Here is a 10,434-nt window from a genome sequence, read left to right on the forward strand (position 1 = left end):
TCGGAGAAGGACAAGCGTCCAGGGGCTGTGGGCTGGGTCGGGCGGCTGGACCGAAAGGTAAGGGGGAGACCAGTGGGCGAAGCAGTGACGGAGGGGCGAGGGAGGAGGGGCGGGAGAAGCAGGGAGGAGGGGCTGGTGGGCGAGGGAGGAGGAGTCGGTGAGCGAGGGAGGGGCGGGTGCGGTGGGGAGGGATTGAGGGGCAAGGGAGGAGGGGCCGGCGGGCGAGGTAAGGGCGGGTGCGGGAGGGGGCGACGGATGGACGGAGGGGCGAGGGAGGAGGGGTCCGTGGGTCCGGGAGAGCGGCCCGTGCAGGAGGGAGGGGTCAAGGGGAGAGGGAGGAGGGGCCGGTGGGCGGGGGAGGAGGGGCCGGCGGTGAGGATGCTGCCTCGTCGAGGAAGCAGGGTTGAGCTGAGCCAGTGGTTTCAGTGAGCGTAGAGAACAGCCTCGGGTCGCTCAGGCAAGTGTCAGGCGCGAACGAGGCCTTTAAACGAAAGCTCTGGTTTCTTCCGCCGCTAGCGGGCTTCAGACCCCGGGGGATGTCCTGGGGTCTCAGTTAAACCCACACTCTGGTGCTGGGAGAGCCCCGCCCAGAGCTTGATTCTAGGCCTTAGGACCGCCGGCGCTCCGCCCCCGGGCGCTGTCGCCCAATCCCGGGCTGGCCCCGTCCCCTTCGCGAGTCGTAGCCCCGCCCCTCCCCGCGCCGATTGGTCAGGCCTCCAGTTCGGCTCCGCGAGGCAAAGACCCGGAGCAGTGAAATTCGCCCAAGGATTGCCCCCGCCCGGCCCTGCTGCGCATGCTCGCTCCGTGACCCCAGCTTGAGGTGACGGTCCGAACCGAGGCGGGGGCCCCAAGCAGGAGGCTGCAGGACCTGCCGCGGCTCCTTCGTCGGAGAGGGAGGTCTCCGCTGCCGCCGCCGCCCGACCGGTGCCCGGTGAGGACGGGCCCCAGTGGGCTGGGGAGGGTCCCGGGTCCCACGCGTGGCCGGGCCCCTCCCGGGGGTCCCCAGGGCTGCTGCTGCTGGGAGCGGGGATCCCCTGGTTCTGCGTCCCGGTGCTCAGGCCGCCTCCTGTCCTTCACCCCAGACTCGCCTCTTTTTTTCCTGGTCCTCCTTCCCCCCCAACCCACCCGACCCCGGAATGAGCCCTGACACCCCAAGTCAAGGATCCTTACGTTGGTCTGCTTTTCCTTGACCACACCCAGTACTGCCCACCCCCCGCCCCCGCAGCCATCCTCAGTCTTGTCCCACTCTATTGGAGTTGGAGTTGTGACATATTGAGGGGGGGGTAGACACCCCGCGGGGCTCAGAGAGGGGGTGGTTGTAATAATGGGAGGGGAGGGGAGGAGGGGCTATTTGGGTGCAGCAGAGACAGGTCTGACGACAAATTACAGTGTGTAAGGAGAAGTAAAAGTAAGATTCCGAGCCATGGCGATTAGGGGGAGGAGGCGTCATTGCCTGAAATTGCCACCATGGGGAAGCCCTTCCCTGTGTATCCACGGTAGCAGTCCTCGGTCTTTTTGGATCGCTGCTGCCTTGGAAATCTCCCTGTCAGGATGTGTACTTGCACACCCATGTGGGCCCTTCATGCTACCAGCACCCAATCGCAGTCCCCCATGAGCCCCAGGGTGCAAGCGGTCAGCATCACCCGGACTTTTGAAAACAGCTTAGCCTTGCCTACCTGCTCTTTAGAACCTCTGCTAAATTTGCCACTATTCCCAGCGCACAGGTGAAAGCAGCCCGGAGCGGGAAGGGATTTGTCCGAGGTTGATGGTATTTTTCTCCCACACGCGTGGAGGTAATTCTATTGAGTCCTGGTTGAGCCCCCATCAGTTGCTGGGCAGTGTTCGTCTGGTGCCTTTCAGAACCTCGGGAACAAGGGATTGGACCTTGTATTGGTTACCTATTGCTTTCGTAACAAATTACAACAGATCTAGTGGCTTTAAACAACACAGCTTTGTAACAGTCTTACTGTTCGGAGGTCAGAAGTCTGACATGGGTTCTGGGTCTCCTCGTGCAGACCAATGTCATGACAGCGGGTTAGGATGAGCGAGTGACTGGAGGCCAATGACAATATCAAACCACCAGATTTCAGACTTGGAGGGTGTAAAGTGAGTGAACTATTAAGTCCTTTGCTCTTTTTTAACTCATTTCTGCTTCACTTTTAAAAATGCTGTTGCTTCAGTGAACTTTCATGGAGTGAAATTTAACTTTCAAAAAATATATGTTAGGCTTAAAATAGCTGCCGCTCTAGTCTTCCCTCCACATCGAGAAAAGAAATTGCTAGAAGGTTAAGGATGACTCCAGAAAAGAGGCCGATCCAGCCGGCAGGACATGACCACCCCTGTTCATGGAGACACTGAACACCAGTTCAACCTATGAACTAGAAATTACAGACTTCTGAAGTGAAAGGCCCGTGGCACCTTTGTGGTCCATGTCTCTCCAAGTATGAAAGACAAATGGGGTACTGGTAAAAAGTGTAGATTCTCGGGCCCCCCTCCAGCCCCCTTGAGTGGGGGTTGGGATCCAGGACTGTGGGTTTGTCACAAGAACCCCAGGCGCTTCTTAGGTATAGTGAAGCTGGGGCACTGCTGGTTGTAGACTTAATTTCCCTTTTTCCTAATAGATAACATTTTTAGGAGATCGTTCATATACGATGCAGTTCACTCGCTCATAGTGTACAATTCAGTGGCTTTTAGTGTATTCAGAAAGTTGTTTAACCATGGCCACAGTCCATTTTAGAACATTTCCATCACCCCAGAGACCATCCCCACCAGCAAACAACGCCTCCTCATTCTCTCACTGTCCTCCTTCCCACCCCTAGCCCACCACACATCTGTGTCCGTGGATGGATTTTTCTACTCTATAGATTTTCTAGTCGCGAGGTCATTTTATTTTATTTTATTTTTTAATTTAAATTCATTTAAAATTTTTTACTTAGGCTCCCCACATGGAGCCCAATGCAGGGCTTGAACTCATGACCTTGAGATCAAGACCTGAGCTGGGGGGCACCTGGGTGGCTCAGTCGGTTGAGCGACCGACTTTGACTCAGGTCATGATCTCACAGTTTGTGACGTTGAGCCCCGCACTGGGCTCTCTGCTGGCAGTGTGGAACCTGCTTCAGATTCTCTGTTTCCCTCTCTCGCTGCCCCTACCCTGCTCACAGCCTGTCTCTCTAAAAAATAAATAAACATTGGGGCGCCTGGGTGGCTCGGTCGGTTGAGCGTCCGACTTCGGCTCAGGTCATGATCTCGCGGTCCGTGGGTTCGTGCCCCGCATCCGGCTCTGTGCTGACAGCTCAGAGCCTGGAGCCTGTTTCAGTTTCTGTGTCTCCCTCTTTCTCTGACCCTCCCCTGTTCATGCTCTCTCTCTGTCTCAGAAATAAATAAATGTTAAAAAAAAAAAATAAAAATAAATAAATAAATAAACAAAAAAAACCCCAAAAAACAGAAGACCTGCGCTGAGATCAAGAGTCAGATGCTTGGGGGGCCTGGATGGCTCAGTCTGTTAAGCATCCCACTCTTTTTTTTTTTTTTTTTTTTACATTTTTTAAAATTCATTTTTGTTTTTTTTAAACTTTAAAAAAAATTTTTTTTTAACGTTTATTTATTTTTGAGACAGAGAGAGACAGAGCATGAACGAGGGAGGGTCAGAGAGAGAGGGAGACACAGAATCTGAAACAGGCTCCAGGTTCTGAGCTGTCAGCACAGAGCCCGACCTGGGGCTTGAACTCATGAACCGCGAGATCGTGACCTGAGCCGAAGTCGGCCGCTTAACCGACTGAGCCACCCAGGCGCCCCCGTAACACGTTTTGTAAATTGACAAATAATATCCTTTGTATGCAGATGCCATGTTTTATTTCTCCATTCATCTGTTGATGGGTGTTTGTTTCCACTTCTTGATGCGTATGAATAACACTGCTGTGAACGTTCAGTACGAGTTTTTATGCGGACATTTGTCTCCACTTCCCTCGGGCACGTACTTCCTTCTCGTGGAACTCCCAGAGTTCCCAGGTCACGTGGGAACTCTGTGCTTAACCTTTGGAGGAGGTGCCAGAATGCCCACCTGGCTCTGCTGGTGGCGTCCCCGCCAGCGGTGGAGGGGGCTCCCGGTTTCTCCCCCTGCTCACCCACACGTGTCATGGCCTGCTTTGTGTGTGTGCCTTCTATTTTTTCCATCCTAGTGGTGGAAAGGAGTATCCCGTGGTGGATTCGTTCCGTGTTTCCCTCCTGACCAGTGACGCCGAGCATCTCACAGGCTTACTCGCCATTTGCCTCTCTTCTTTGGAGAAAGGCTTATTCAGAGCCTTTGCCCATCTTTAAATTGGGTTATTTGCCTTTTTGCTACTGAGTTGTAAGAGTTCTTTGTAAATTCTGGATACAGTTCCTTCAGCAGAGATGTGATTTGCAACAATTCTTTCCCCCTCTCTGGGTGGTCGTCCAACTTCCTTGATGGCGTCCTGTAAGGCACGAAAGTTTTACATTTTGATGAAGTCCATTTTATCTGTTTGTTGTATTTTTTTTTAAGTTTATTTGTTTATTTTGAGAGAGAGAGAGAGAGCAAGGGAGGGACAGAGAGAGGGAGAGAGAGGATCCCATGCAGACAGCACAGAGCCTGACTCCGGGCTCAATCCCATGAACTGTGAGATCATGACCTGAGAAATCAAGAAATCAAGAAGTCAGATGCTCAACGTACTGAGCCACCCAGGTGCCCCTTCTATCCTTTTTTTTTTTTTTAAGAGTATTTTAGGGTTAATTTTTGTATATGCTGTGAGGAAGGGGTCCACCCCTGTGGGGTTTCAACTGCACACCAGGGAGAGCCGGCGAACCACAGAGGTGGGCTGGCTCCAGAGGGACGCGCCCTGAAACCAATCAGTGTGTGGGGACAGGAGCTCCTGTGGCGGGGCTTCCCCCGCGACCTTTCTCTGCCAGAGCTGCCCTCCCAGGGGAGGCGTTGGTGGTGCCCTTTCTGAAGCCGGTCCCCACGTTCCTCCAGGACTGCCGTGTCACCCTGTGGGACAGCACGGGCAGGGCAGGGGCAGGGCAGGGGCAGGACTGCACTGGAGGAGCGGAGGCTGGCACATCCCAGGGCTGAACCGGGGGCAGGAGGGAGAAGCAGACACTGATCCCAGGGGTGCCTGTGGTCAGGTGACCCGTTACCAGGCAGATTGCCCTGAGGGACCGGGATGGAACTTGTAGGGAGCAAGGCACCCCAACCCCTCTTTGGCATCACACCTCTGACTCCTCTCATGGATGGGGTCTTGGGACACTTTGGAATACTGGCCCTGGCGCCGTCGGGTCATATGTATTGGGAGGGGTCCCAGGAAACAGAACTGCAACCCTGGTGGGATAAACAGGGCGGGCCAGGGGCGTGGGCAGGGAGCTGTCTGTGATCCTTGCCATCGCCTGGGTCCTGAGATGGGGAGGTGAGATGTCTGCTAAGGATGCGGTCTTCTTTCTGTGCTAACACTGTAAATGGAGAAAGACCCCGCCATCTGCCCACGCGGTCGCCCCATCAGACAAAACGGCCACTGCACCTGAGCTGATGCCCCGGGGCCCTGTTTCCAGGCCAGCCCTGCCCTGCTGTCGGCCCCTGTGATACGTCTTTTCTGCTTCTCCAGCCGGAGTCTGGGGAGCCCTCAGTGACTGTGGATTCCGCAGACGCCTCTGCAGCCCTGTCCCCCCTACAACTGAGGCAGCACCACCACCGGCTCAGGCGCAAGGTCGCTGCCCTCCTGGGGCCCTGGCATCTCCTGAGTGCCGGGTGGTCCAGGGCCTCCCGCCCGGGATGGGGGACGGATCCCTGGGACACAGTGTCAGGATGAGGGCCACCAGGCATTCTGAGAGGGTCTGTGACCCGAGCCCATGTCCCAAGTGCTGGCCTCCGATGCTTGGTGCTCAGGAAGGCCGGGATGTTACCCTGGCTGAGGCACAGCAGGTACTGTGTGGGGACGGGCTCCGGATCCGCCTCGACCAGACTCCCGGCTCTGCACGTCATGGCCGTGTTGGCCGTCCTGGAATGCCTCAGTGTCCTCATCTGTAAATCGGGTCAATAAGAATGATCGACTTTCATAACACGGGGCCAAGTGAAATGGGGACACCCGTGAAACCACATCACAGCCTGCTCAGCACCCACGGGCCTCTGTTCGTACGAGCTCACGGTACTCTGTGCCTCAGGGGTCCCGACAGGCCCCGAGAGCCCTGCATTTGGCACATTTTTCAGATGGGAAAGTGGAGTTTGGGTAGGCGAGGTGACAGACCCAAGGCTGCCCAAGAGAGGAAGAGGCCCAGGTTCTCCAGCTCCGTGCGGGCCCCTCCCCAGCTTTTCAGCCCCGGGGGCCCCGAGGCAGCCCCGTCTGCCTTGACCTCCACCCCAGATCCATTTTCCTGAGCCCCCGGCCCAGGGGTGCCTCCACTGATGGATTTTGCCTCCTTCCTTAGGACGGAGCCCCTGGACTGCCAGGTTCCCTACCCGGGAGGAGGAGGAAGAGGAGAAATCCGTCTGCTGGGGCCTGAGTGTGGCCTGGGGGACCGACCATCGTCCCAGGATGCCCCTTCCCGAGCCCAGCGAGCAGGAGGGTGAGAGTGTGAAGGCTGGCCAGGAGCCGTCCCCCGAGTCCTCTGAGCCAGGGACCGATGTCGTCCCCGCGGCCCCCAGGAAGCCCAGGAAGTTCTCCAAACTGGTCCTGCTGACAGCCTCTAAGGACAGTGCCAAGGTGGCAGGGGCCAAGCGCAAAGGAGTCCACTGCATCATGTCCCTGGGGGTGCCGGGCCCCGCCACTCTCGCTAAAGCCCTCCTCAAGATCCATCCTGAGGCTCAGAGGGCCATTGAGGCGCCCCCCCAGGAGCCTGAGCAGAAACGCAGCAAGCTGGACACAGGTGAGGCCCTGGTCCCGAGCTCAGAGTGAGCAAGACCTCCCCGGGGCCGGAAGTCCCCTGACCACCTGGGAGCCTGGGGGACAGCTGGGCGTGGCTGGCTCTGGAGAGCGTGCACGTTTCTGTGCATCTGTGTGTGTCCTGTCCATGTCTCTGTGTGAATCTTGCATGTATGTGGACGTCCATGCACGTTGTGCTTGTCTAAGGTTCTGCGTATGTGTGGATTTGCCTGGGAGGGTAAATTTGTGTGTCCCTCCGGGTATGTTTGTGTGCGTCCTTGTGTGTCTGTGTCGTGGGCCTATTTCTGTCCATATCTGCTCTTAGGTGTTTGTGTCTGGGGGGCTGGGGGCACACGTTTCTGTGCCAGAGTCTATTTGAGGCCCCGGGCAGAACCCCCACCGCCCACCCAGCTTAGTACAGGTGACCCTGGAACGTGGGTGTCTTCTCTGAGCGTGGAATCCTGAGAGACGCTCAAGGGAAGGGTTGCCCAGTGGCTGGGGAAGAGATGAGCCGGGGCCAACTGGAGGGTGGTCTGCTGTGTCCGGAGAAGACGGGGATGAGCCACAGTGGCTGGCCTCCACTTGCTGCCTATGAACAGGTGCCACCCCCTGCCCCGGAGCACACCCAGGTCTTTGGCCTGTCAGCCAGCCCTGGGAAGGGGAGGAGGCTCCTGGCTAGCTGGGCAGTGCAGGGAACCCCACTCACTGATGGAAATTTAGGAATGAGTGGCCCAAATGCATAGGGGAGGGACCCCACTGCTTCCCCTGGAGCTGAGATGCCAGTGCACCTGTGACAGGGGCATCCCCCGCAACAGGCCTGGAGTTTCAGGGGACCCAAGGGACACCTCAGCTCGCATCGCCTGCTGGACGGAAGCTGAACTCAGGAGTTAGGGGACCCCACCCCCCGGAGCTTGGAGGCCCCTCTGTGGCGTGTCCAGCTCACCCTTGCGTGTTTCCACCAGCCAGTCCTGCCCCAAGGGCCCCCCCATGTCTATCTGCTCTCCAGGGGGTGGAGAGTGCCATCCCCATGACCTGTGAAGAGGCAGGGCTTAGGGAGCTAAATCTTGAGGCCACAAGCTGGTCACTGCAGAGGATGAGCAGGGAGAATCTGGCTCAGAGCCTGTCACTGAGCTGGGTGGTCCCTTACACCCATATGAGACCCCTGCCCACTCCTCAGATCTGCCTGGGCTCTGGGACCATGTGGTCCCCAGCCCACACGGCCCCTTGGTGACAGTTAGAACAAAGCCACCCTTCCTCAGATGGAGGGCTGGATAGCAGAGCAAGGGCTATGTCTCAGGCTCCCCTAGGCAGACACTCTTGGACAGTGAACAACCCCCTCAACCTGCCACCCTGTGTTTTCTACACCTGGGCCACAGACTTCTCCAGCTCTTAGCCCATCCCAGGCTGGGCGGTGGGGACAGTAGTGGGTTCCTGGAGCTCAGCCCTGATTTGGCCCGAAGTTCCCTGGAAATGACTCTAAGGGCCTTTGTGGCCCTGGGCTGGTGGCCTTGGGGAGCATGTCTCTGGAATCAGCAATGATTTCTGTAAGTCAGCCAGTGGCACCTCCAGAACATCCCCTGGCTGGGCTGAGAGATTCAGGCTCTGGGTTGTCCCCTCCCTTATCCTGTGACACCAGCCTGACTCACTCTATGTCTTCTAGATGGAAAAGAAGCTGGAAGGTTGGCAGGGCAACCTGCCCCCAGCACGGAGGTGGCCGGGGAGGAGTCCACCGCAGACGCCATCGTGCCCGGCACGGTCCTGTAACCCTGACAAGCGCGGGTGCGCCCTTACTGGGTCAGTGAACTTGGCTGTGACCTCTGCCTGGGACCCAGTTGCCAACTGATTTTCATTCTCAAACACCATGTAATTTTTTTCAAATCAAGCATACATTACTTTTGTAAGCAGAAAGAAACCCAAAAAGAATAAAAGAAGCTATAAGCCAGGTCCCATTATGGACAGGTTTTAAAACCCTCCATGATTTCGGGTCCTTTGAGACTCAACTGGGACCCCACCAGCCCTCACCTGGTCCTTCCCCAGGGGCTGCCTGGCCTGGGCAGTCTCCCAGACCCCCTGGCCCCTCAGCCTGGGGAACCACCAATGACTAGGTGGGGTCTTTGAGCGTTCTCCTTCCTGCTGCTCTTGGCCTGAAAGGGAGCAGTGGGACCCCCTGCTCTGAGCCCCAGGGAAGCCCATCCAGCCCCTTCCTGACCGTCCCTCCAGGACTTGTTCCCAGAAGGCCTCAGCCTGCTCCTGGACCATCAGGAGGCTAGCCTCTTCCAGGGAGCCACACGGACTGACAGCTTTCCTCCACCCCGCATGGGGGACCTGTGTTCATGGCTACCCAGGGTTCTGCTGAGGAAGGGGTGGGCCTGGGGGATGGTGGGGGGGGACCCCGACAGAAGAGTATGACGGCCGCATTGTGTTCCTTCTGGGTGTTTCGGAGCTCAGATTCCCGGGGACCTCAGCCCCTCCCCCGGCACCTTGGGTGCCGCACCCCCTGGAGGAGGAAGTGAAGGAACGTACGGGTACCCCCCTGCAAGCAGAAGTCAGGGTTCCCCGGAGGCCCCCCCCCCCGACAGGAAAGGCTTCGGCCTCGCGTTGCTTCCCCACACGTGGTCATTTTTTTGAAAACTGCCATTGGGAAAAGGACACAGATCATTTCTAAAGAGTTGAGTCTAGAGGCCTTATGTTTTTAAACCTCATTTTCCCAAACGTAACCTGGGTCTGCAGACCCCTCCGAGGAAAAGTGAGTTACTCCGCGAGTCCCCTTGCGCACCTCCATTTCGCTCCCCTCCTTTTACAGCTGGTTGTTTGTAACATTCATGTTCTGGAAGCGTCGTTTTTAAAGTTCCTTTGTCTTGGCTCTGTGTCTAAATAGATCTCCGTTCCTCACCACGGTTTTTCTTTTCTGAGGTTACGCGTCATCCCCTGGGTGTGTGAGGTCACAAGGACACCAGAGGCGTTGGGGGGGGGGGCGGGAGTAGCATCTGGGAAGCAGGGCGGGCAGGGGGTGTGAGGAGAGGGGGCAGGCAAGGTGTGGCTTAGTCTGCTCCGCCGCTGTACCCACCCGGACGACAGAGAGGACGGACCCGGCCCTGCACCGGGCAGGGTTGCCGGTAGGCATCCACTCCCCGGGCGCTGGTGTGTCCCCGTCAGCCCTCCTGCCACTGCCTTGGACGTCGCGGGCAGGGCCAGGTGCTAAGGGGTCCCCGGTGAGTGGGGCCTGGTGGACTCCTGAGTGCGCCTCCCCCTTGTGGCCCGTCGTGCTGGGTGCCGGTCATCTGTGGGCAGGGTAGTTGGTCCCACGGGTGGGAAGCCACCGCCCAGCCCAGCCGGGAGCCCACACACCCGGTCCAGCCCTGTCAAGGTCGTCTTCGAGTATTTACTTTGAAACCTTTCAAATTCGCACAGGAGCAGCATGGGCAACACCAGCTTCACCCTCTCCCCGTCCTGTTCCCGCCCCCTGACCTTCTCCCCTTGCTTCTCCCTCCTGCCACTTTCTTGACCCTTCACTTCTTGAGGACCTTAATGTCCGGCCCTGGGATCCAGTGGTGAACGGGTCACA

The 10,434-nt window shown here is 57.5% G+C and overlaps 1 protein-coding gene across 1 annotated transcript; it reads left to right on the top strand.

Moving 5' to 3' along the window:
* The first annotated feature begins 397 nt into the window (after positions 1–397).
* On the top strand, positions 398–9,731 carry FLYWCH2 (FLYWCH family member 2). The gene is made up of 3 exons (XM_049623852.1): positions 398–931; positions 6,436–6,873; positions 8,530–9,731. The coding sequence occupies exons 2-3, from the start codon at positions 6,543–6,545 to the stop codon at positions 8,631–8,633; spliced, it is 435 nt and encodes a 144-aa protein (XP_049479809.1). The 5' UTR covers positions 398–931; positions 6,436–6,542; the 3' UTR covers positions 8,634–9,731.
* Positions 9,732–10,434: the final 703 nt, after the last annotated feature.

Source organism: Panthera uncia, unplaced genomic scaffold (assembly GCF_023721935.1).
Source record: "Panthera uncia isolate 11264 unplaced genomic scaffold, Puncia_PCG_1.0 HiC_scaffold_2333, whole genome shotgun sequence".
NCBI classification, from domain to species: Eukaryota; Metazoa; Chordata; class Mammalia; order Carnivora; family Felidae; genus Panthera; species Panthera uncia.